At 39.4% G+C, this 27,978-nt stretch overlaps 3 protein-coding genes across 3 annotated transcripts; 1 reads left to right on the forward strand and 2 right to left on the reverse strand.

The window, feature by feature from the left end:
• Positions 1 to 3,609: 3,609 nt before the first annotated feature.
• Positions 3,610 to 5,168, reverse strand: LOC128741408 (probable cytochrome P450 6a14). Its single transcript, XM_053837209.1, has 2 exons — positions 4,088 to 5,168; positions 3,610 to 4,025 (listed from the first exon to the last, which is right to left on the reverse strand). The coding sequence occupies exons 1-2, from the start codon at positions 5,166 to 5,168 to the stop codon at positions 3,610 to 3,612; spliced, it is 1,497 nt and encodes a 498-aa protein (XP_053693184.1).
• A 6,258-nt stretch (positions 5,169 to 11,426) lies between these two features.
• Positions 11,427 to 19,776, reverse strand: LOC128741080 (uncharacterized). The gene is made up of 6 exons (XM_053836656.1): positions 18,696 to 19,776; positions 18,225 to 18,633; positions 13,661 to 13,785; positions 13,085 to 13,183; positions 11,904 to 13,007; positions 11,427 to 11,842 (listed from the first exon to the last, which is right to left on the reverse strand). The coding sequence occupies exons 1-6, from the start codon at positions 19,774 to 19,776 to the stop codon at positions 11,427 to 11,429; spliced, it is 3,234 nt and encodes a 1,077-aa protein (XP_053692631.1).
• A 5,386-nt stretch (positions 19,777 to 25,162) lies between these two features.
• Positions 25,163 to 26,842, forward strand: LOC128739176 (probable cytochrome P450 6a14). Its single transcript, XM_053834605.1, has 2 exons — positions 25,163 to 26,361; positions 26,424 to 26,842. Exons 1-2 carry the CDS (start codon positions 25,281 to 25,283, stop codon positions 26,840 to 26,842), a joined length of 1,500 nt encoding a protein of 499 aa, XP_053690580.1. The 5' UTR covers positions 25,163 to 25,280.
• Positions 26,843 to 27,978: the final 1,136 nt, after the last annotated feature.

The raw sequence follows: 27,978 nt of genomic DNA on the forward strand, positions 1-27,978 counted from the left end.
CGATTTGATTGCTCGACTCAACTGACAGCTTGATTCAACAGCTCGACTAGGCTGCTCGATTTGACTACTCGACTTAACTGCTTGACTTATGTTTGATTTGACAGCTCGACTTAACTGCTCGATTTAACTGCTCGACTGGACTACTCGACTCAACTGCTCGACTCGAATACTCGACTCGGCTGCTCAAATGGACTACTCGACTCAACTGCTCGAATACACCGTTCGACTCTACTGTTCGAATGAACTGCTCGTATCGACTGCACGAATGAACTGCTCGGCTTAACCGCTTGACTCGACTGCTTGACTAAACCATTCGATTCGACTGCTCGACTTAAGTGCACGACTAGACTACTCGATTTGACTGCTCGACTTGACTGCTCGACTCGACTGAACAGCTTGATTTTACTGCTCGACTAGACTGCTTGATTTGACTGCTCGACCCAACTGCTAGACTCGATTGCTTGATTCGACTGCTTGACTTGCCTGCTCAACTCGATTGCTTGTCGCGATATCAGATGGTCGGTGTTAAATCAGACCGCACCAAATCGTAAAATTTTAAAAAATGAGGTAATGATAGCAATCGATCAAAAATTTTCTAAGAAACATTTTATTCTAGTCAGACTACATAAATGTTGCAAACAGCCAGAAGTTTTTATTCAGTTAAATAAAATCCAATACGACCATAAAAGCTATTTGTTTCAGTTTACGGCTATGACTCTTTTATGTACAACATCTTAGAGCTATATTATGCAATATAAGAACGCAAAAAACTAATACAAAGATTAAACATCTTCGCAAACACTGGCCAGTGGAATGTATCCGCAGTTTTCGGAATTCTGAACAGACATTTATATTTTCCAGATCGTAACATTCGGGCTTAACTAGTTATCTAATAAGACTCCAAAATATTTGACACACTGTATCACGCCGGAAATAGTGTAGTTATATTTGATTGGCGCACGCTTGTGACAAAAAGATGCAATGTTCCACTTGTCAATACTTAACGTTGAGCACTTTGCGGCACACTAGTCGATAAAACTATTCAAGTATTCCTGGAGAAAAGAAGCGGGTCCAGGTTGCTGCCTTGCGGGACTCCAGATCAATTGGAGAAGCAGTTGGAAACTGTGGATTCCACTTTGACACATACACTTCGACAAGTCAAGTAAGCTCTAAACCAGCAGGTGGCGTTCGTCGAAACACCTTTGTCGCTTCATTTTGACTAACAGTATTAGTTAGCGTTTTACACGGTCGAAAGCAGCGGCCAGGTCTAAATAGATAGTATCGTTTGGAAAGCTGGAGTCCAAGCTTTGCATACTAATCTAATCTAATCTAATCTCACACTAACGCAACCAATTCTTGAAGGCATCCTGGAAAATAACGATTACTCGAATCAATCATTTTTCTTGTCAACGGCCAGGCCAACTGCGCAGCATGTACCGCAGAGAGAATTCCAAGGAATCAAGTGGAATCAGAGAAAATACCTAATTCCATTAAACTCCTTGAAATCAAGAAAGCGTGGACCTCCCGTACTAAACGCTTCCCATATACATAGATAATAATTTATTTACAGTCGTTGGGAGTATCTTTGCTAATAAAGGTTAAGTGATACTCCGGACCCTCAGGGATGAACTAATGGTATTTAGACCAGACGCCAAGCTGCAATTGGCCAAGGATATAGCGCCTTACTTCGCTCTCTGAAAATAGATTAATTTGCCAAAAATATTAGTTTAAATCATATAATACTACATTTGTACGGTTAGGAACTGAAAACCGCACGACCCCGCACCTCCTAGCTTGGCTACTCAATTATACAAATTGAAGTATTTCCAGGTGTGGCCACGTGGAGGCGCTAGATAGGGGCTTGAGATGGCTATGTTGGGCGCTTCTTTCTAGTCGCATTCCCCATTTCATACCGCTGGAGTCCAAGCTTTGCATACAGCGAGAAACAAACCGCATCAGATTAGTGGTAACCAATTTTTTTTGAAAAAATCCATGCTGCTCAGCATCAATGTAAAATTTACAACAAGAGAACAAAGCACGTTCGAGGTCCACCATGAAGGTTCCATTTACAGTCAAATTCAACTTAAAATTGGATTTGAAATTAGATTAGAATTTTGATTTTAATTTGAACATCGACGTGGACTTGACGATTCATTTAAAGTTGGACTCAAAACTGAACTAAAAATTGGACTTGAATCGAAATTAAATTGGGTTTGAAAATGCGCTTGAAAAAGGGCTTCAAATTGGACTTGAAAATCAACGTGAAATTGAAATTGAAATCTAACCTAAAATCAGACATGAAATTGGTCTCTGGATTGGATTGGATTGGATAAGTCATATATAATTTAGAACTGAACCTTTAAGTGGACTTAACATTGTAATTAAATTGGGCGTGAAATTCGCTCTAAATTGGGACATTAAATTGGACTTCAGTTGGATTGCAAATTGCACTTACAATTAGGCTTGAAATTGGACGCCAAATCAAACGCGAAATTGGACTTTTGGATTTGGATTTAAAATTGACCTTGAAATTTGAAAAACGATAGAGCAGCTGGAAAGGACGGCATGCCCGCCAGGAACGAACGACTGTATTGTGCAATCCACTAGGTTATACTAAAGGTATGGACTGAGGCGAAACTTACTACGGGCGGGTTGGAAGGTCTCATATACTTATTTACAAGACCGGTAATCGACTCGAATGCAGCAATGATCGAGGCATAACTCTCCTGAATTCTGCCGGACTGAGGCCGTCGAAGAAAACCTTTGTTGGCGAATACTAGTGCACTTTTCGGGAGGAATGCTCCACAACGGATTTAAATGTTCACCTTGCGACAAATCCTCGATAAATTCCGGGAAGGCAACTTGCAGACTCCCCATCTATTTTTTAGACTTCAAGGCGACGTACGATTCAGATAAACAGAAAGAGCTGAGACGGATTATGGTTGAACAAGGTTGTCCAACAAAACTGATTAGGCTGACACGTGCTGCCCTTGGTGGCTCAAAATAAAACATCAGAATAGCGGATAAGATGACGTTAGATAGTTAAAAGCAAGCTTACGGGCTATCAAATTTGTTGTTCAACATTGCATTGGAGGATGCTATTCGAAAGGCAGGCTTACAGAGAAGCAGTACAATCATCCCGAAGTCTTACATACTCCTAGGGTTTGCGGAAAGAGCATTTTAAGTAGGAAACTGCAAGGATTGGGGGATAGGGTAAGGATAAAGAGATATGGCTCATCATAAATTTTATTAAAATAACATGTATGGTGGCTGACACAGATCCATCAAGCTCATGATTCAGTCCAGCAAGTTTAAAGAAGAAATTCAGTCATTTCCCCAAAAAAGAACATCCAACTGAAAGCAGTGTTAAATAGGTTTAGGCGTTAACTCAATTTGTCGAAACTTGCCCTTCAACTATTTAGACCTCGGAATCTGAGGTCCTCGGATCAATTTCGCGTCTTTCGAAAATGTTTTTGAGGAAACGGCATTGAGCAAACAGATACAGAAAAATTTCACCAGTAACGAATTCGCTTTTAGTTAATGTAGATTATTTTAATAAATAAATGTACAATTTTATCTTAACTAAAATACAAAACCAACAATATAATCTCATATTTTTTCCACTTTCAACCACAAGCCACCCTTCGGAGCTAGAACAACACTTTTAACGGCAAACTCCAACGGAACGCTACATTTTTCACCGATAGTAAAGCGGAAATTTTTCAACAAGTAAGCCAACCCGATTCGGGCTTGCATCATACCGAACCGGAGACCAACACAAATACGGGGACCCTCGCCGAAAGGTGTCCACGCGTACGGGTGACGTTTCTGTACCTCTTCCGGGCTGAAACGGTCCGGATCGTACCGTTCCGGATCCGGGAAAACTTCCGGATCACGATGGATTCCAAAGACCGGAACAAACAGTTGTGTTCCTGCTTCGATAACGATTTTAGAGTCCGGTACTTGGTAATCCTTTGATGCTTCACGGAAGTGTACAGGAACGGGAGGGTATTTCCGAAGGGCCTCTAGAATAAGCAACTGCATTGATGACAACCACTTGTTAGTCGGATCAGAGGTTCATACTCACCGTGCAGAATTTGGTCCAGATATTTCATGTCCGATACGGACTCGTAAGTCATTTGTTCACCATGTTTTCCAAGTATTTCCTGAACATGTTGGCGACCCTTTGCTTGAATATCCTGATTCAATGCCAATTCGTAGAGTGTCCAGGTTAACAGTGTCGAACTGGTCTCAAATCCAGCAATATAAAATACAAATGCCTGAGCAGCAATTTCATTAAATGAAAGCAGTTCACCTTCACTTTTAAGCTCGTCTGGAGATCTCATCTTGATCAACAAATCCATAAAGTCATTTCTTTGAATGTTGTTTTTCACACGATAATCTATAGTCTCTCGAACAGCCGCCATGAAAAAGTTTGAAACTTCAGGATTTGTACTCTTTACTCTTAATATCTTGGCTAATCCTGGTGTAGTGGTTGCCAAGAACCTATTAATTTTGCCTGGTGGTTTTTCGAAGATTTTCCTTCCCATCACACGAAACTGTGCATCGGGATCCTTCATCGAGTTGCACTCGATACCGAAAGCACACATTCCTATGACGTCTGTCGTAAATCGTGCCAACAGATCCTTCATTTCCAACTCACTATTCTTTTTAACATTTTCATCCATAAAGTCATTAAACTGCTTTCCAGCTGCCACGATCGTCGGAAACATCATTTTCATTTTTCCCGAAGTAAAAGTCGGCGAAAGCTTATTTCGGAGGGCTTTCCACTTGCTTCCTTCCAGATTGAACATATGCGCCGAAAGTGGGTCATGCTTTTCATTGTAGTACGTTCCGCGATCGTGGAAGTACTGGAAATCTTTCACGAATATACACTTCAACAGTTCCAAGTCGGTGACAATCGCTACTGGTTTGGTGAACAAATAAATGCCACCCAAAGGCCCGCGGCCTTTCAGCTCTCGATAGAAACGTTGAAACAGATTGGCAACCGATTCCGTTCGAGACATCGTGCGACCATTTCCGAAGAAAAATTCCGGCTTAAGGTGTGGAACCTTGCGATCGGCCCAGTATGAGTGCTTCTTGTTCAGGTAGAAATAGATGGCGAGGCCAATCATCAACAGAGCGATGATTCCGTCCAAAACTTCCATCGTTGCTGTTCCGATGATGGTTTAATTGACCGGAAGGAAGAAGTTGGTTGCTTTACCGTGGGAGCTTAACACGCTCTTGGTGCGGTTGGTTTGTTATTGTTTTGATCTTGAGATGCTTATTCCTTGGCTACGAATGTTTGACTGACTGCTCCGGTGGATGCCGGCGATGGTTATGTATCAGCCCCGAGAGCAGGAAACCCGTTATCTCGGTGACTGTGCGATTGGCAAAGCAAGATTCATCTACTCTACGGCGGCGAATGGTGACAGAAGCTGAAAGGCAATGATGACGGTGCATTTTTTTATGTTTTGATTGTACGCATCGTGAGCACTGTTGTATCATTAATGTAGAGCTTTGCCACGAAAGGTGCTGTCCGTTGGTCTGCTTCTGACGCGAAGTGGGAGCTGCTTAGCAAAGCATGAGTATTGCGAATAGCAGCGAGCGGTGAATCACATCATGGTTGCTATCAAGCATGGGTGATAAATTAGCGCCGTTGGACGCTCTGTTTATGATTTACACCTGGCCGTCATGTCAGTGCGCTGCGGAGAAGTATATGTTTTCTTCGCGCATGAGTTTGCTAAAAAATGCAAATAACACGTGGGCTATCAGAAAATGTTTTGTTTGGGTGAGATTTTTTTGAGTATTCCTCTAATACGCAAATGGTCTAAATCTAGTTCGAATATAGCATTTAGTCAAAAATGCTTCTTTTGGATTTGTGATAGACAGATGACATGCGTTTAACCTTCCTAGTGCATTGGGGTCGTTTTCGAGTCATCGGCATACTTATAAAGCTTGATACTCAGTAACGGAACGAGCTAGAGGCTTGAAATTTTCTGACTTTTCCTAACTTTGGAAAACTAGCATTGTGGGGGAGTTTCAGCTTTCAGCGACATCTAGAAGTGCCACAGCAAAAAAATTACGTATTACGCATGGAAGTCGAAAACGACCCAAGTTTTGAAATTGCTTTCATTCATCCATTTTCAATCTGAATCGTTTTCTTTACCTCGTTTGAAAGGTATGGCCAAAACCTGGCACCCAAGGTATATTAGGGAATATTTGTTGACTAATGGTCACTTCTGTGTCGGTTCCGGAACACCCCCCACCAGGTCCCGGGGACATTTTTATACTGTGAGGTAAATCATTTTGCGGCACATCAAATCACATTGGCTTGATAAAATAAGACTAGTGGAAATGCAATGGGGACATTTTGGACCCGAATGGCCACATCACTATCGGTTCCGGAACATCCGGTACCCGGTTTTTGGGGACGTTGTTGTATTTTAGGATAACTCATAATGCGACATATCAAATCACATTTGCATAATAAAATAATACTGATGGAAGGTAAACAGTGTCATTTAGAAGCCAAATGGTAACTTAACCATCGGTTCTGGAACATCCGGTGCCAGTTTCGGGGACATTTTTGGATTTTAAGATAATTCACCATGCGGCACCGCAAATCACATCGCGTTGGTAAAATAACAATAATGGAAGTACAATGAGGTGTTAGTCGCATATAATCCGGTACCCGGTATTTATAATGAACCGTAAAACGGGGTAACTCAGAGCAGATGAATTACCTTGCAATCCAAAAATGTCCCCAAAAGCGGATACTGGATAGTCCGGAACCGATAGTGAAATGGTAATTTTGTATCCATTTCCATTGTACTTCTATTAGTATTATTTTATCAAGCCAATGTGATTTGAAGCCCGTTCCCCGTTACATATTCGTTTTATCTGTTTCTTAGAGTTTATAGTACGACTAAGAATTTCATCAGGCCACAATCATTCTTCTTTCTAGTGATTGGCGACGAAATCGCATTCTAAAAATTTTATGTGACTTGTAGCACTAGTCAATTTTAGGTAGGGTACCGGAGGGTATTTTCGGTCCATTAAGCGGTAGCCTGAACAATATTCAGGAAATACGTTAAAATTATATTTATTCGAGACAAGATTTTTATACCAATTAGTAAAATAACATTTACCGAATATTTGAATGCATTTTGGTCTTAGTAAAACGCTATTAAATATAACTCAAATTTCGCCAGAAATGAAGAAGTTCCTGCAACTATTTTAGGCCCAATTTTTATTGTTGTTTAAATTTACGACAGGCCGAAGGCACCTGTATGATACAGACCATAGCAGGTATAAAGCAATCCCCCGAAAAACTCAATGATTGCTACTGCGCGATCGCCCACCGTAGTTTCTTAGTTGCGCAATTAACAATAAAGCTGATTTTTGGCATATTGTTGGGACTTATCAAAAGCTTATCGTCTATCAAAAACCAGCTAGATCTAATTGAAAAACTACAAGGTATACAGCCGTGAGGGTTGTACGAATGGGTGACGTAGGACTATATGTTTATAAGAATCTATGAGTGCCATTGTTTAAAAAAGAAGAGCGGAATATTCAGATTCAATTCTTCATTGAATGCAATGGTGGCTTTGAAAATACGTGAACGGGAGTTCATAAGTACAACGCCTGCAGCCATTGAGACATAGAAGATTTCTTTTAAAATCTCTTGTGTGTATCATAAAAGTTGAAATAGTAATGAATGACCAGCCCACAGATTATTGTATTAAATATGATTATGCGTAGCTCGACATATTTCAATAATCGTACTTTTACTCGCTTGTGGCCTTTAAAAGGGCCATTGGTTACAAATAATATTAAGGCCAAAGCACGTTCATCGCAAATACGAAATTCGAATGCCCTTCTCTTTTGACATGAATGGCAAGAGGCATGAAAGTTAACGGCTTCGATTCACTGTCTTGCTCCGAGAAGGTTTTACTAGTTTACTTTCACAGCTTACCGCTTGTTACATAGCAGAAAATATGGCACATACGCAAACATTTCTGTTCTATTTGTATGACAGTCCTTATCCTCCGACCATAGGGGTGAGGGGTGTCAAACCATCATAAAATAAATTCATACCTCCATAAACCCTGACATGCCAAATTTGTTTCCATTTGCTTGATTAGTTCTCGAGTTATGAGAAAATTTGTATTCCATTTGTATGGAAACCCCCCCCCTTAGAAGAGGAAGGGAGCTTAGTACACCATAGAAAAAAAAATCCTACCTTCTAAAACCCCTGCATGCCTAATTTGGTTCCATTTGCTTGATTAGTTCTCGATTTGAGAAAATTTGTGTTTCATTTGTATAGAAGCCCCCCCTCTTACGCCGTCCATAAAATTGCTTTCTCGCTCTCTCCATAAAATTGCTGGCCACTTTATCTTTCCAACGACATATAAATTGTTCATTTTCATTCAGTGATTTAGTAGTTATTAGCATTTGAAATCTTTCATTCCAACGTTACACTTCGCTTTTCGTTTTCACAAAGTGCTACCCAGTCCCAGATAGTAAACAAAGACGTAGTCCTACGTCAGGTTTGTTGTGGTTTTGCAGTGTCAACAGATTGCTTCTGGTGCTAGTGTACATTAAAACGTCCATATACTCTAACACCAGAAGCAAGTAGTTGTCACTTAAAAACTAGCTATTACAACATGGTAGAAGCGTTCCAGGCGCATCTGCCTAGCATATTTGATGGAGCACCTGTTTTTTTTTGACGCAGAACTACGTCTTTGTTTACTATACTGGGACTAGGTAGTACTTTGTGAAAACGAAAATAGAAGTGTAACGTTTGAATGAAAGGCTTCAAATGTTAATAACTACTAAACTACTGAACGAAAGTGAACAATTTATATGTCGTTGGATAGATAAAATGACCAGCAATTTTTGAGGGGGGGTAAGAGAGCATTTTTAAGGGGGGTGTAAGAGGGGGGGGGGGGCTCCTATACAAATAAAACACAAATTTCCTCAAAACTCGAGAACTAATCAAGCAAATGGCACCAAATTTGACGTGTGAATTTTTTTTGGAAGCATGAATTTATTTATTTTATGATGGTTTGAGACCCTTCACCCCTGTGGTAGGAGGATAATTCATAACCATTTCGACCTTTATGATGCAAACAAGTGATTTTTAAAAGAAATTTCTATATCTCAAATTGTACTTATGAACCCCCGTCCATGTATTTTCAAAGTCACTCTTAGTCTTTGATCTGAAGATCTGATATAGTCCTACGACACCCTTTTGTACAACCGCTAAGGATGTATACCTTGTAGTTTTTAGCTAGTGAATGAAAATTGATATATATTTTCATATCAGAGGGAAATTTTTGTGTTCCTCCGTGATAGAAAGTAGAATTGCTCTGTAATACCGTATTAACAGCTATTTAATTTCTAGAATAAGTAAACGTGAACATAATTGAGTGTTTTCAAAACCATCATCGAAAGCGGATACACGTAAGTGATTGCTTCTATTTTTTCGGCCTAATTTAACGTGTTAGTGGAGTAGCAGAAAAATAGCAAACTACTTACACTTTAAAGAAAGAATTATGACACATTAAAGCCTACATTCGTTTCAGTATTGTTATATAGCGGCGAAGTTTTTATTTGGGAAAGCGTAGCAAAAAAGGGAAATTTGGGTTGAGTTTAGTAGCGTGCTGAAAATACTCTCCAGTATCTTATATTCTCTCGAAGTGTATTACGGACTACTCCTATATGGATTAGGTCTATATTGATACCGTTAAATTTAATTTTAACAATATGGATAGCGTAGAGGTCACCAAAGTTTACGAAAACATACAAATAGAAAACTCTAAGACCATTGAAATAATAGCTCAGATAGAGGATTATCCAATAAACAAAAATAAATGAATACCATAGTTATGAGAAATATATGCAATGCATATAGGCATAAACACTAAATTTCAGTTATGGAGAAAAGTATTTACAGAAACTTCCAGGTCTGAAGCAGGATGTGGAATTGGCATCTACGAGGAGGACAACAATGTCAGCATTAGCATCAGACTCGAGCAAAACTCATGCAGCATGACTGCAGAACTCCTACCAATTCGGGAGGCACCTAACGAGGTAGAACAACTTGAACCAGAAAGAACTGTAATTCTAATTGTTTCATTTGCAGCCTGCAAGTTATTAAAGTCGCACCATTCAAACAAGCGATGGGATAGATTAACCGGTGAAATATGTAATTACCTGTAATCAATTGGTGCAGTTCTTCAATGGATTCCGGGTCACGAAAGCTTGAACGGAAACGAAGAGGCAGATTCTCTTGCGAAACAAGGAATAAGTAGCTTAGCTATTTACTTTTTTAGGAAAAGTAAATGCTTCATGTGAAAAATGAAAAATTAGATGTGCTGAAAAACTTGACCTTAAACTGAAACTATTGACTAAGCGAAGGTGAGAGTCGAACTCACAGCTCTTGTAACCGTTCGTCGGTAACCTTAATTGTTGTGTGTGAATGTAGGGCCTAACTATGTACAGCTAGCTTAAAATCAGATTGCGTGAGATGGTGAAAACGGTCGACGTTTGGCATTTTGACATGCAGAGGGCGCGCCGGTGGGCCGTTCACTTACATCACAGATTCACCGGACAACTAATTAACGTGCAGCTAACGGCAACCACCCCCTTCAAAAGGTACGTTTTGTGTATAGGTCAAACCATACATCCGAAATCTCCTTCATATGAACAACGCACTAGGACTCGGAAGCCAAAAAAAGCCTTTTGTGCCCACTCCACGAATCGCTGACCAGGATTCGGAGTCCCCTTCTGTGTTCTCGGAAAGGCACAGCCGAGGCAAGAGCTAATGCTGTCAATCTCTAGTTGAGCGTATTAATTTAACCAAATATACCACTAAGCCGTCTGGTAATCCATAATCTAACATCAAGTTTTGTTACGCTCATCAAAGTTGGACATACCCCTCACTTTTACCCAAGACTTTTTTCAAGATTTTTGAGTTCATAAAATTTTTTATTTGTCACATGAAGTATTTCCAAAAAAAAAAAGTAATCGATATGAAAGAAAAGAAAATATGTATTGAAAACTTATGACCAACTTTAATGAGCAGAGAAGATCAAGTAGTTTTATTGGCATGTCTGTTCGAGTTGGTATATGAACCTGAGCGTATTTAAATATTTTATAAAAACTTAGCGAGGCTAATTGAATGTTCAGACAAAAGACTTTAAAGAGTATAAATCCAAACTTATTAAAATTCCTCGTAAACAATGTGTTTCACAGAGACGTTGGTATTCATCAGCAAAAACCGAAGTTTTTCCAACACAATCTCGTTTACAACGGATGTAGAAGAAAGTTATGTAGAAGAAAGTGTACCTTGTTTTAGTGAATAAATATAATATTTAATATTTAACAACGATGACCATCCTAAAGCTAAAACTATAATCTCACAGTTTTTCTACCTTCAGCCACAAACCTCCCCTAGGAACTAGTATAAAACTTTTCATGTCAAACTCCACTGGAACGGTACACTTTTCTCCGATGGAAAATCGGAAATTTTTCAACAGGTAAGCTAGTCCTATGCGAGCTTGCATCATACCGAACCGAAGGCCGATGCATATTCTGGGACCTTCGCCGAAAGGTGTCCATGCGTAGGGATGACGTTTCTGTTCCTTTCCCGGGCTAAAACGGTCCGGATCGAACCGTTCCGGATCCGGGAAAATCTCCGGATCACGATGAATTCCAAAGACCGGAACAAAGAGTTGCGTTCCTGCTTCGATAATGGTTTTAGAGTCCGGTAATTGGTAATCCTTCGTTGCTACGCGAAAATGCACAGGAATAGGAGGATATTTTCGCAGGGCCTCTAGAACAAGCAACTAAATGACGAAAACTTTTACCTGATTAGATCACAGGTTAATACTCACCGTTCAGAATTTGATCCAAATATTTCATATCCATTACGGACTCGTAAGTTATTTGTCCATCGTGTTTGTCGAGTATGTCAAGAACATGCTGATGACCTTTCGCTTGAATGTCCTGATTCAATGCCATTTCATACAGTGTCCAACTCAAAAGAGTCGAACTGGTCTCGAACCCGGCAATGTAGAAAACAAATGCCTGAGCAGCGATCTCATTAAAGGAAAGCAGCTCACCATCACTTTTAGACTCATCTGGAGATCTCATCTTGATCAATAAATCCATAAAGTCATTCCTTTCAACATTGTTCTTCACGCGATAGTCGATAGTTTCACGAACGGCTCTCATAAAAAAAGTGGAAACTTCTGGTTTTGTAACAGTCACTCCTAACTTTCTCGCCAATCCCGGTGCAGCGGTTATCAGAAATCTGTCAATTTTGCTTCTCGACGGTTCAAAAATTTTCCTTCCCATCACGCGAAACTCTGCATCGGGATCCTTCATCGAGTTGCACTCGATACCGAAAGCACACATTCCTATGACGTCTGTCGTATATCTTGCCAAAAGATCTTTCATTTCCAACTCACTCTGTTTCCTAACATTTTCTTCCATAAAGTCATTAAACTGTTTTCCCGCGGTCACGATAGTCGAAAACATCATTTTCATTTTTCCGGAAGTGAACGTCGGCGACAGCTTGTTCCGGAGGGTCCTCCACCTGTTTCCTTCCAGATGGAGTATGTGTGCCGAAAGTGGATCATCTTTTTCATTGTAATACACTCCACGGTCTTCGAAGTACTGAAAGTCTTTAACCAGAATATTCCTCAACAGGTCCAAGTCGGTCACAACGACTACAGGTTTAGTGAAGAAGTAAGCACCACCGAATGGCCCCAAGCCTTTCAGCTCACGGTAGAAACGTTGAAATACCGTGGCAAGCGATTCCGTTCGATGCAATGTGCGATTGTTGCCGAAGAAAAACTCCGGCTTAAGATGCGGAATCTTCCGACGGGCCCAGTACGAGTGCTTCCGGTGCAGGTAGAAATAGATGGCGAGACAAATCAATGCCACTGAGATGATTCCATCTGAAACTTCCATTGCCGCTGTTCCTGATCTTTTAACTGATCGGAAGTGAAAATATAATTGTTAATAAACTGTTTTGAGTTACGTACTATTCAGCCACAAAAACACGACTGACTGCTCCGGTGGATGACAGTGCTGATTATATCGGTAACTGGATCAACAAATCCCTTATCGTGGTGACTGAGCGCTTGGTAGAGCAAGATGGCAATACTTACTGCGGAATGGTTGTAAATAAAGAAAAGACTCATCGTGATTGAGCATTTCTGTGCATGTGTGTATATGTGAAATGTACATGTATATGTATGATTATGTATCTTGTTTATCAACATAAATTATTGTTTGTGCAAATAAATTCAAATTGTGAAAATTTCTATAGAAATTAGTTTAGAAAATAAGTACATTCGAATACATCTGTCTTAATATTTGTATATTTCACAGAGTCATAGGTAAATAAATGGTTCTTTCCTCCCCCTACAGTCAGGTGAACCACCAGCAGAGCGTCCAATGGTGCTAATCCATCGCAATTCCTTGGTAACTTGCACCAGCGCACAAAGGAGTATGCGGAACAAAAAGGTGGCCTAAATTATTGTAGAGAATTTTACGTTAGTAGATACATCAAACAACTTAAAAAAAATAATGTTAATCATTTTTAGATGATAAAACTTGTAAATAACAACTTGTCTGCACCTACCAGTGACTTTCACTTCAGCACTTTCGGTATAGTATTCCGATGTTGCGGTCGTTAGTATTGCCAATTCCAGATTTAGGCATATCCACCAAGCATCACCAAATACCCATTGCTGTTGTGCATGCTTGCTGAATTATGAGTTTTTTTTTTATTTTTTGGAGTTTTGTCAACTCGAAACGCAAGTTTAGTTCTATTCCTGCCAAAGAATATATTGGTATATTAACCCACGCGATTTTACCTCCTTTTTCATCAAGCAACTTAAAAAAAGCACAAGTTGGTGTTCTGCGGAAAAAGTATTGTTTGGGAGCCTTGCAGCAATTATTGATTTGACTTGATTAACATTATGTGTTCCTCAAGGAAGCAATAAGGGTCCTTTATTGTTCATATTATTCTTCGACGATGTAGATATTCTACTAGAACTCGCATGCACAATTATCAATGCTGGCGATCTTAATTTGTTTCTCACCGTGGATTGTTATTAGCTCCAAGAAATGTTAGATGCCTTTGTGAACTGGTGCAAGTTCAGCTACCTAATAGTGAGCATAGCAAAATGTGAGATATTTACGTTCCATTGCACCCATAACTCAATATAAATGAAATTACAATAAAAATGAAATTACTATCTGGAGGGTAGAGCTCTCGACTCTAAAATTATGTTCAACGCTCACCGTTCTGCTATTCTTTCCAAATCATGCTGTTGGGCTAGGATTTACCGCTAAAATCGGAAGAAATTTTAGGGTCCAGCAATAAACAAAAGGTGGGGCCCCAACCTTTCAAAAGAATGATTTGTTATGAAAAAACAATCGAATAATCACATGATGGCAAGTCTTCTACTAAAAATACCAGCCTGAAAGAGAAATGAAGTTTACTTTTGAAATTGAACTTGAAATTGGCCTTGAATTAGGGTTGCACTTGAACATAGAATTGAAGTTGAAATATGATTTGAAATTATGCTGGAAATTGAACTCGAATTGAAATTGACCGCAAATTGGATTCAAATTGGACTTGAAATCAGTGTTTAAATTGGACTTGAAATTGAGGTCAAAATCGTTCATGCAATTGGACTTGAAATTGAATTTGACATTGAACATTAAATTTTTTTATTGGGACATAGACATGAAATTAGACACGAAATTTTACTTGAAATTAGGATTGACATACTTATTTCGTCTTGCTCTCAAACACGTTTACTTCTTTTATGTTCCGTTTTCTCTTTTTACCAGTCCCGGTTTTCCATTTTTCGTTTAATTTTTCTTCTTCTTTTTTTCTGTACCGGTTACTTAATGTTTGCGCTCAATTTGCGTCTTTTTCTTCTATCTTTTCTCTTTCTATTTCGTTTTTCTTTTTTTCTGTCCCGTATTTCTTCGTTTCCTGTCTTATTCTTTTTTTTGTTTTTAGTCCTGTTTGCCCTCTTATTTACTACTAATAGGTTTGAAATTTACTTTCCCATGTTCAGTTTTTTCTCTTACCTTTTTCCTTTTTTCTTTTCCGGCTTTTATCTTTTTCTAACTCTCTGCCTTCTCGTTTTCCATCTTCAACTGTTCCGTTTTTCCTCTTTTAGATGCTCCGTTTTCTATTCTTTTCTGTCACGTTTATTCTGTTGTTGGCTCTCTGTTTCCTTTGCTCGCCGAATTTCCTTTTTAACCTTCCTTTTTTCTTCTTTCTGTAGGGAGTTATACCTTTTTGTTTATTCCGTTTTTCCTCTTTTTCTTTACTTCTTTTCGAGTTCCATTTCCTATTCCCATTTGACTTCTTTTTTGCGTTTTCCTCGTTTCATCTATCGGTTTTTCTTTTTCTTCTTCACTGTGCATGTGCACAGAAGTCGCTTTTTACGCGGTTTGTTTTTTACGCAAATTTCGGAAAATACGAGGTTTATTTTTACGCGAATTTCTGAAATTACGCGGTTTTACGCGAATTTCGGAATTTACGCGGATGTGCTCAATTTAATCAATTTTTTTGCGTAGTGTTGAAATCCACAAAGTTTGTTTACGCGAGTTTTGGATTCATTTTACGTGTTTTTACGCGATTTTGATTTACGCGGAACGTATCCTTCGCATAAAAAGCGACTTGTGTGTACTTATTTTCCCTTTCAATTTTTCTTGTTTTATGTTCCGTTTCTTGTTTTTCTTATTTTTCTCTGCCTTTTTTTCCCCTTTCGTGTAACATTTTTTTTGGTTTTTCTATCCCGTCTAACCTCTATTTTTCACATTTTCAATCCTTTTATCTCTTGTTTTTCTTTTTTTCTACCTGCTGCAGTCCTCCTTCTCTTCCTATTTCTGTTCCGTTCTTACCCTTTACAGGTCAGACTTTCCTCTTGTTTTGCTGTTTTCTGATCCGTGTTTCGTCCTTTGTTTTTCCTTTTACCTCATTTTCAGGCCTGCCATTCCGCTTTTCTAGTCTCGTGGTTTCCTTACAATCCCGTTCTTGTTTACTATTTTTTCGTTTCTCGTTTTCCACTTCATTCTCTTTTTACGTCACGTTTTCCCTCCCATTTTTGTTGCACGATTTTACGTTCGTTTTCTTCTCTCTCTCTCTAGCGAGTGCTTTTCCTTTTAGAAACAGGATACAACCGTTTGTCCAGTTTTTGTTACTTAACTTAATATAAGATTTTAAATTTAAAATGAATTTCAATTGGTTTTAAATTGAACTTCAAACTTGGATTTGAAATCGGACTTGAAATTGAATTTGAAAAGCTTTAAAATTGGATAGGGATTATTTATTTATTGCAAAAACAGTGGCAGATTAAACTAAAAACTGCGACCTTCTGGGTTCCAGAAATTATTTTGTTTTATAGGAAATTTTAAAGAGAAGGTAAGGCACGTGCTCCAGTGTGCCCCAGCCTGGGTAAGCCACTGTTTATATTGTGCCTTGAACTCTGCTTGAAATCTTGGTATTGTCTGTCCTTTGCTTGAAAATATCTAAGATTGATTCTAAGAATTGAACGCATCCAAAGACGATTTATTCGTATTGCCCTTAGAGATCAGAAAATCTTACTCCGTAACGGGAATGTTGTCTTTTACTTGGTATCCAGTGGTATCTAGTGTATACACTGGAACGGGGCACCGGATAGTTCAGCAAGCAACGCCGCTTTCTAAATTCGTTTGGGTACCATGAACCAATCCCAAGCAACAATGTGAATTTTATTATACTCTTGTGGCGGTTTCCAAGGCCAATTTTGGTCTTAAATGCCAACATAAGAGTGTAATAAAACCCAAATTGCTACTTAGGATGACAGCATACAACCGGATATTCATTTGAGTTGAAGAACTGTTCGAGTTTGGAGAAGCTACTCGAATATTTGTTCAAAGATTGTTGAGAAATGATGGCTTATGAATATTTGTTGTATGACCTTGTTTAAGATACTGTCAGATAAATGTATTAAACAAAATAAAATAAAAATAAACAGAATAAAAACAGCGAATAGGCAATACAATAGGAAAAATCAAACCAAGAGTTAAAATATCGTGATCAAAAACAGCTACAAATGAGTGAACTTGTGACACAATTAACATATTTTAGACATTATAGACAAACGAACCATTATACATCCAAACTCAAAGACAGACAACACTATAGGCTAAATGTTACTAGACAAAGACGGTTTAAACTTTAAGCCCTGAAGAAGATCTAAACCAAAGATCGAAACGTTGGCGTAAATAAAACAAATCGTCCACTGAATTTAAAAATAAATATATTTAATAACTGTTCGGCTTTCCACCAATTTCGGTTGAAAAATCAAACCGTCCCACCTGAAAGCTATCAACAACTAACGTATTGTCACTAAGAGGTGCGCGTAGTCTATGATGTAACAGCTGGCATGCGCACTTTTTTTTACTCACCGAACCTAAACAAACCGCGCCCACTTCACTTAGGGTGTAGACCAACAGGTCAGCTAGTATTTTTCGTCACACGATGACACAGTGCTTGTGTGCAAACATGAAAGTGAATCATCTCGCGGAATTTTATTTTACTTCCTACCGATAAACTTTATTTCCTCTGTAAATAAGCACTATCTAGAGTTTAAAACAACTGCTATCAAAATAGACCAAAAAATTGCCCGTCACCATTGCCTTTCAACTTTTGCTACTGTTTTGTATATTAATCTGTCTCCATCAAACACAGTCATTTAGCTAGATAACAGGTTTTCTGTTCTGAGGGCTGATATAATCAGCTTGGCCAGTACTTAATCCGAACCAAAACAATAACAGATAAGCCGGTTAAAAGCCATTGAACCGCTCACGGTGGAGCAATATAATTCTCGCTTCCGATCAATTAAACGATTAACACATCGTCGACGGTTCCTCACGTTAAACCGGAATTATTTTTTGGTAACAGTCGCAACCTGTCCCGTACGAAGTCGTATGTCACGTTGTATCAACCCTTCAGTGCCTCAGTCCAGAATTTTTAATCTTTTCAAAGCTATTACGGTATAGAATGAAAAATTTAAACACACGTTGTATGCTGTTTCAGTGAATAAATATTATATTAAACTCTAGGCAAATTTAACACAGAACTACCCTACATACTACATATCTCAATCCTTAGGCCTAATCTATAATCTCATAGTTTTTCTACTTTCAGCCATAGACCTCCCCTAGGAACTAGTATGAAACTTTTCGTTTCAAACTGCAGTGGAACGGTGCACTTTTCACCGATCGTAAATCGGAAATTTTTCAACAGGTAAGCTAGCCCTATCCGAGCTTGCATCATACCGAACCGAAGGCCAATGCATATTCTTGGACCTTCGCCGAAAGGTGTCCACGCGTAGGGGTGCCGTTTCTGTTCCTCTTCCGGGCTAAACCGGTCCGGATCGAACCGTTCCGGATCCGGGAAAATTTCCGGATCACGATGAATTCCATAGACCGGGACAAAGAGTTGTGTTCCTGCTTCGATAACGGTTTCCGAATCCGGTAATTGGTAATCCTTCGCAGCAATGCGAAGGTGCACCGGAACGGGAGGATACTTCCGCAGGGCCTCTATAATAAACAACTGCATTGAGGAAAACGGTTTCTCCATCAGCTCACAGCTTAATACTCACCGTTAAGAATTTGATCCAGATATTTCATATCCATAACGGACTCGTAAGTCATTTGTCCACCATGTTTTCCAAGTACCTCAAGAACATGCTGATGACCCTTCGCTTGAATATCCTGATTCAATGCCAGTTCATAAAGTGTCCAACTCAAAAGAGTCGAACTGGTCTCGAACCCGGCAATGTAGAAAACAAACGCTTGAGCAGCTATCTCATTGAAGGAAAGCTGCTCGCCATCACTTTTAAACTCATTAGGAGATCTCATCTTGATCAATAAATCCATAAAATCATTCCTTTGAATATTGTTCTTCACCCGATAATCGATAGTCTCTCGAACGGCTGCCATGAAGAAATTGGAAACTTCTGGTTTTATGGCCTTCACTCCTAACTTCCGTGCCAATTTCGGTGCAGCGGTTATCAGGAATCGATACACTTTGCTTGTCTTCGATTGGAAAATTTTCCTTCCCATCACGCGAAACTCTGCATCGGGATTGTTCATCGAATTGCACTCGATACCGAAAGCACACATTCCTATGACGTCTGTCGTGAACCTCGCCAGAAGATCCTTCATTTCCAGCTCACTCTCGATTTTTACATTTTCTTCCATGAAGTCATTAAACTGCTTCCCAGCTGCCACGATCGTTGGAAACATCATTTTCATTTTTCCGGAAGTGAACGTCGGCGATAGTTTGTGGCGGAGAGTTTTCCACTTGCTTCCTTCCAGATTGAACATGTGCGCCGAAAGTGGATCATCTTTTTCATTGTAGTACGCTCCGCGGTCATGAAAGTATTGAAAATCTTTAACCAAGATGTATCGCAGCAAGTCCAAATCGGTCACAACGGCTACCGGTTTGGTAAACAAATAAGCACCACCGAATGGTCCCAGGCCTTTCAGCTCACGGTAGAAACGTTGAAACATTGTGGCAACCGATTCCGTCCGGTGCATGGGGCGATTGTTACCGTGGAAAAACTCCGGCTTAAGATGCGGAATTTTCCGCCGGGCCCAGTACGAGTGCTTCCGGTGCAGGTAGAAATAGATGGCGAGGCACATCAAGGCCGCAGTGATGATTCCGTCCAGAGCTTCCATCGCTGAGCTGTTGTGCTGATCGTTAAACTGAGACGGTCGGAAGTGGAAATTTATTTTGAGTTGCGTACTGTTCAGCTAAAAATCTAAGACTGACTGTTCCGGAGGATGTCAGTACTGGTTTTATGTAGTACCAGCCACCGGATCAGGAAACCTGTTATCGCGGTGACTGTGCAAGTGGTGGAGCAAAGTTTGCAGTACCTATTGCAGAATGGGTCGTAAACTGCTGAAAGGACTCATCGTGACTTTGCATTTTATTATGTTTTGAACGCACGCAGCGCAAACACTGTTGTGTTACGAATTTAGAGCATGAAGCAGAATTGGAGCGGTTTGTTTTGATGAGGTAGCTGGTGAGAAATGAGCAGTGAGCAACATAACAACTGCTATCAATGGGTGGCGATAAACTACCAGTGTGTTCTGGTATTGATTTACACGTGTTTTCTATTTCCCATGACATTGCAATAAAAAAAAGTAATTATATTCTAGCGATCAAAATTTGCCTGAGTGTACTTTTGGTTTAGATTGATTACTGTATTACGAAACTGATCTCAATTCAGCACCCTGAGATATTGTCAAACTCTCAACAACGAACATTAAACGGATTTTTTTGGGCATGTTGAGTACAGTACACAGGAAACTGGAGGAAATGAGGCTAGCGGGGGTAGACCTTGGAGGCACGTTTATAGGAGCACGGCTCAGCAACTCGGGGCAGTCGATATCATAACAATAAACAATAAATGACAATATACGCGATCCAGATAAAACTGTGGACAACTTTGCACCCAACTCATTTTAAATGTTACCGCAAGATCACTCCGTGGCCTCAAAACAGATTATTTGGGAAATGTATTTGAGATAAGACTTTTTGTTTCTACCTCGAGGTACGACAATGATTAAATAACCTTGTTTTTAGAGTGCATCACATGCATCACAAGCTGATAAGCAAAAATCACAGTGGTTTTGTTATTAGTTTTTTACGGAAGTCCCTAAAATGTCTTCGTCAATGCGAGTAGTATCCAAGCTGAGATCAAGGACTGTTTTAAGGAACCATAGAACTTGGCCCCGTTGCCACTTTCAATTGAATGATTTCTAGGGACACGGCTGGTTCCCACGGCTGGTTTGGAGGAAATCTAATATTCGATTAATTTTTGCAACAATCGAGGTCATCTATTGTTGATAGCACAACGAATGTCATCTTCCAAGGTTACCAGAGTAAGCCAGATGAACAAAAAACAGTCCGATGGCGTTAATCTTGGAGGCCAACTGATGGGTTCATCACGCGAAATGTTTCGTTCGCCAAAGGTTTCAATGAATTAATTGTTTTAAGCGCAGTGTGACATGTTCCGCCGTCTTGTTGCAACTACAGTTACTGTAACTTACTAGCGCTCAATTGTGGTACCCAAAAGTCGGTTACCATGTGGCGTAACGGTCATTGTTAACTGTTACGTTACTTAGCTTATCAAGCATTTGTTCTACCGGCTCATAAAGATCGGCAAGCAGTGGCAGTGGCATATTCAGAATATAACGATGATTTGACGATGCTCTGATATCTTGATTGATCACCATCTCACGACTGACTGACTGACCCCCTATTTAACACGGGGAGTTGCCAACTCACTCTGATTCTTACTCTCTGTACCGTTTCACGATCCCGGCAACTAAACAGACATTACAGGCAAATCCTTTAATCAGAGCCGTAGCGTGGCATTGTGGCGCCCTTGGCTAAGACTAGATTTAGCGCTCCCTCGTTTCCTAAATCTGTGTTCTTTTCGATAAGATTTTAAACCACAAACCAGATTCTGAACCTACACGAAATTCTGGACCACATTTTTATCAGATTATGTTCCAAATTTTGCAACAAATTTTAGAACAGATATGAACTAGATTCTGGACCACATTTTTGATCAACTTTTGTTTCAGATTGTAGAACAGATTTGGACTAGATTCTAAACCAAATTTTGAAGCACATTTTTGATCAGATGTTTGACCAGGATTGGATTAGATTTTGGACCCAGATTCTAGATCTGGTCTGGACCATATTCTGGACCTGCATCAGATTCTGGATCAAATTTTGGACAATATTTTTATTACATTTAGACCAGATTTTGGATCATATTTTTATCAGATTTGGACCAGATTTTTGATGATATTTTGAACTACATTTTTATAAAATTTTGGATTAGATTCTAGACCAGATTTTGCATCAAATTCGTAAATTAAATTATTTAATTTCCAAAAACATCAATCAAATTCGGGTCCAGACTCTGAAACTGGACGGAATTATAAACCAGATTTTATACTACATTGTTGATCATCAGATTTTAATCCACCACCCAAATTTTGGTGCAAGTTCTGAACCTGGCCCGTATTTTGTACCTGAACTAGATTGCAGACCACTTTTTTCTATTGAATTTTGTTCCAGATTTTGTAATAAATTTTGGTACTGATTTGAACTACATTCTGAACCAGGTTTTAGACTAAATTTTTAATTAGGTTTTGGCCATATTTTGTATCAGACTCTGGACTTGAACCAGATGATAGACCATCAGATTCTGGGCCAGATTTTGGACCACATTTTTATCAAATTTGGACCAGTTTTTGGATAACAATTTGGACCACATTTTTGATTTCGGATCAGATGTGGGATCAGATTTTGAACCACATACTAGACCAAGACCAGGTTCTACAGCACATTTTTATCAGATTTTGGACCAGATTAAAAACTAGATTTTGAACTATATGTTTGATCAGATTTGGAACCAGCAACCAGATTTTGTAACAGATTGCGAACCGCATTTTTATCAACTTTTATTTCAGATTTTAGAACAGATTTTGACTTGATTCTAGACTAAATTTTGGACAACATTTTTGTCAAATGTGGACCAGAATTTGAATAAGACTTTGGACACCATTTTGACCACATTTTGGACCTCATTTTTGATCAGATTTTGGATCAGATACTGGACCTGAACAAGATCTGCAGATTTGGATCAGATTTTGAATAATATTTTGGACCACATTTTTTATCAAATTTCGGACTAAATTCTAGACCAGCACCAGTTTGTGGACCTTACCTCGATTGTAGACCACTTATTTAATCGCATTTTGAACTGGTTTTAGCGTCAAATTAGGGTCCAGACTCTGAATGGATTATAAACCAGATTTTGGGCCCCATTTTTTATCAGATTTTAATCCACCAACCAGATTTTGGATCAAGATTCTTTACCTGGACTAGATTGCGGACCACTTTTTTCATCAGATTTTGTAACAATTTCGAAACAGATTTGAACTAGCTTCTGCACAAGATTTTGGACAGTATATTTAATTAGATTTTGTAATAGATTCAAGACTGGAACCAGATGTTGGACCTCCAACAGATTCTGGGCCAAATTTTTATCAAATTTGGACCAGGTCTTGAATAATATTTAGGACCACATTGTTAATCAGATTTTGCATCCGATGTAGGACCAGACTTTGAACCACATACTAGACCTAGAGCAAATTTTGAACCTGGACCAGATCCTGCAGCACATTTTAATCAGATTTTGGTCCAGATTTTGTATCAAATTTTGGACTAGATTCTCAAGCTGGGCCTGATTGTAAACTAGATTTTGGACTATATGTTTGATTAGATTTTGGACCCCATTTTTTATCAGATTTTAAACCAGGTTTTGGATCAGATTTTGAACTAGATTCTGGATCCGGACCATATTTTGACCTGGACTGTACCGTGGACCACATTTTTTTTGTCAAATTTTGTTTTACAAACATTGGAACAGATTTGGACTAGAAAGTGGACCATGTTTTGGTTTACATTTTTTATCAGGTTTTGGAATAGATTCTAGACCTGGTATCAGTGCATCGTAGCGTGACATTATGGCGGCCTTGGCGAAGACCCGATTTGCCACTCATCAGTGTTCCTTTGAAATTTATAATTTTTTAGACTGTTATACATAATCCGTACACCTCCCAGTATCCGGTACGTCGCTACACTCAAGAGTGCCTTATTGAGGTTCAGGTCGTTTTTAGCGCCCCCTAGAGCTAGCGCCCTTGGCGGGGGCCAGTCTGACCAACTGCACGCTACGGCGCTGCCTCTAATAGTATAAATGCCAGGATGCCACATCCTCCCCATGCATAAATATTAGTTAAATTATTCTTGCTTGTTAAATATTGAAATTCGTTAACTCTTACACATAGCCTGTAAAAAAATTGCTATCCGTTTTGTAATATGACGACCTAAAATAGAAAATGTAACTTATCCTAAAATCTTTGTTAGGATACGCGTAATAGTCTCATTATCCAAGTCTTGACATCCAAGCTAGGGTGCTCAACCTGGGTAAATTTGTAACGTCCGTTCCTCGTTCACGTTCAAACAATTGCTCGATTTCGTTAGTTTAGGCGATTCGTTAGTCCGTGGCGCCACTTCTGTTGATATGTTGATAATAAAACATAACAGTTTCTTCTATTGTCAATTTTTAGAAGTTGATTTATATTACTACTCCAGTTGAGGCCTTGACCCTTTTGGCATGAACTTTCTGAAGGTATAAGTGTCTTGAAAATGTTGCAAATACAATTAGATTTTTCCAACTTTCCAGAGTGGGGTCCCCCGTTAAAATAGTTTGCTTGGCAAAGTGTTAACAACACAGCTAATTGACAAGGAAATCCGATAGGCATTTACATTTTAATTTAAAAATAAATAAATTTAAAAACACAGAACAGATCTAACGTGATATTTGCATGTCTCGCAGATTCATATTTAAAGAAACGGTTCCTTACTTCCTCTTATGGTAAATTATTATCATCAATGCGTTTAATGGCGCTAATGCATCGCCATTCCTTGATTATGAGAGCAATGTGATTTACTGGTGATATGCGTGCGTTACCGGTTCCACTTCTCCGCGGGTGAAAATAAAACATTTTTATTATTTACACAGCGCTTGAAAAGCATGTTAACACGAGATTAGTTTGTATTCTAAATAAACTGTGCCCCTAGTATGCCACTTGTTCAAAAATGAATCATCTTATACAAGACACAATTAACCTCTAGATACGACACATCATAAATAAATTAAATTCAGGCTTATCTAAATCTTTTAACAATCTACTTCCAACGCCTATTATCTCTTTTCGATCATGTGTTTTAATAGAGCGATGCCAGTGCCATTGCTAATCTAGACATAGAAACATCTTCTATCAAAACACAACAAAAACGAACCGTCATCATTGCCTGTCAACTTTTGTCACTGTATTGTAGATTAATCTGCCTCTACCAGACAGACGCAGTCACCTAGATAGGTACCGGGGTTCCCTGTTCTCGCGGCTGATATAATCAGCACCAGCATTCAGCGGAGCAGTCAGTCACACATTCGTAGCCGAGCAGTGAACTCAACTCAACTCAAACCAAAACAATAACAAACAAGCCGGCTAAAAGCGGACTCACGGCGGTGCGTGGTGGAGCAATCAATTTGTTACTTCCGGTCCAATTGAACGATTAACACAGCAGCGCGATGGAAATTTTGGACGCGATCATCACGGTGGTGATGATCTGTCTGGCCATCTACTTCTACCTGGACAAGAAGCACTCGTACTGGGCCGATCGGAGCGTCCCACACGTTAAGCCGGAATTATTTTTCGGCAATAGTCGAACGCTGTCCCGGACGGAATCGTTTGCCATGATGTTTCAACGGTTTTACCGTGAGCTGAAGGGTTTAGGCCCAATCGGCGGTGCCTATTTATTCACCAGACCAGTAGCCGTGGTGACCGATTTGGAGCTGTTAAAATGTATCTTCGTGAAAGACTTCCAGTTTTTCCATGACCGTGGAACATACTTCAACGAAAAGGATGATCCACTTTCGGCGCACATGTTCAATCTGGAAGGAAGCAAGTGGAAAACTCTCCGAAATAAGTTATCACCGACGTTCACTTCGGGAAAAATGAAAATGATGTTTCCGACTATCGTGGCAGCTGGGAAGCAGTTTAATGACTTCATGGCAGAAAATGTTAAAAAAGAGAGTGAGTTGGAAATGAAGGATCTTTTGGCGAGATTCACGACAGATGTCATAGGAATGTGTGCTTTCGGTATTGAATGCAATTCAATGAAGGATCCGAATGCACAGTTCCGTGTGATGGGAAGGAAACTGTTCCAATCATCAACCGGCAAAGTTAACAGATTCCTGATGACTGTTGTTCCGGAACTAGCACTAAAGTTAGGAGTTAAGACTACAAAGTCGGAGGTTTCCAATTTCTTTATGGCGGCTGTTCGAGAGACCATCGATTATCGTGTGAAGAATAATATTCAAAGAAACGACTTTATGGACTTACTGATTCAGATGAGATCTCCAGATGAGCATAAAAGTGACGGTGACCTACTTTCTTTCAATGAGATTGCTGCTCAGGCATTTGTATTCTATATTGCGGGCTTTGAGACCAGTTCGACACTGTTAACCTGGACGCTCTACGAGCTGTCAGTGAATCAAGAAATTCAAACGAAGGGACGCCAACATGTTCAGGAGGTACTTGGAAAACACGGCGAACAAATGACTTACGAATCCGTGATGGATATGAAATATCTGGACCAAATTTTAAATGGTAAGCAACCTATACAAAACAATTATGTTAATGATTTCCTTCAATTCAGGTTTTTATTTCAGAGGCCCTCCGAAAGTATCCACCAGCGCCTGTACATTTTCGTACAACCAGCAAAGACTATCAGGTGCCGGATTCAAAAACAGTGATCCAAGCCGGAACACGATTGTTCATCCCGGTCTTTGGCATTCACCGTGATCCGGATATTTTCCCCGATCCGGACCGTTTCGATCCCGAACGGTTTAGCCCGGAAGAGGTACAAAAACGGCACCCGTACGCGTGGACTCCTTTCGGCGAGGGTCCCAGAATATGCATCGGGCTTCGGTTCGGTATGATGCAGGCACGCATTGGGTTGGCTTACCTGTTGAAAAATTTCCGATTTTCGATCGGTGAAAAGTGCACCGTTCCACTCGAATTTGACGTCAAGAGCTTCATAGTGGCCCCAAAAGGAGGTCTGTGGCTCAGAGTAGAGAAAATAAAATAAGATTTTATCGTTATCGTATTAATATGGAAAATTTTTCGTAGTAATTCTTAAACAACCACTTTCGACTTTTCGACTTTCCCTATTTATATGCAACGTAAATTTAGCTAAAAATAGTAAAAATTGAATTATAACTCATTGTTTCAGACGTTCGTATAAGAGAGAATTTTCTAAATTCGAAATGAAATTGTACTAAATTCAAGTTAATAAAACCCTAAACCCTAAACCCCAAATCCTAAGTTCCATATCACTGTTACTCGCGGTATAACTGTTTCTTTGTAGCCATACTTGAACACAATTGGCGCTGATCTCCTTGTAAACTTATAACTAATAACCTACAGGTAGCACAGAACCTGCCAAAGTTAACTAGATTTTGCTGCATGATTGAAAAAGGAAATATGCTAATAGAGTAGAGCGGGGCATCAGTGCGATGTTTGAAGTTGTCATCAATTTTCGTGAGATATAAAGAAGGACAACAACATAATATATTTTATAGTGATGCAGTAGCTCAATGTCTTCACACTCAATTATAAATCATCTGAGGTAATAGTGTTTTACAAAATAAATTCTTCTTTCTTCTGATCAAGTGTAGATTCGCACTTTTACCCCACTAGCGGGGCAAAAGTGCGAATACCGCGGGGCAAAAGTTCGAAGCTAGAATCCTCGAAATTAGCCCAGCAGTAGCTAACAAAACCATATTATCTTTAATCTGCGTTATGTTTCGGTAAGGAATATTCTCAATTTGCACCTTTTCTATTTTGCGCTGGTGTATTGCAGCGTCCGTTAGATCGAAACTTTTCCAAACGTTTGTTTTTTGTTTCATCAGCGGAAACACATTGTTTTTCTTCGGCCAACATCTGTAGAGCACAAAGTTTTCTGCAGATCTTTCATTTCTAGTATCTGTAATATATTGCTTAAAGTTGTACATAATTAGCTTTACATTTTTGCCTCGTCCATGAATCGCACTTTTGCCCCGTTCGTGAATCGAACTTTTACCCCGCTAGGCGCTTGACGGGGCTTGACTAAATTACGGAAAAGCGAAATATATTTTGTAAATTATTTTCGCCATATTTTCAAAACAGATATGTGAGTGATGTAAAACGCTGCTACAAATATTCAACAAGTAATATCCTCCTGTT

The sequence above is a fragment of the Sabethes cyaneus genome, chromosome 3 (assembly GCF_943734655.1).
Source record: "Sabethes cyaneus chromosome 3, idSabCyanKW18_F2, whole genome shotgun sequence".
Classification (NCBI taxonomy): Eukaryota; Metazoa; Arthropoda; class Insecta; order Diptera; family Culicidae; genus Sabethes; species Sabethes cyaneus.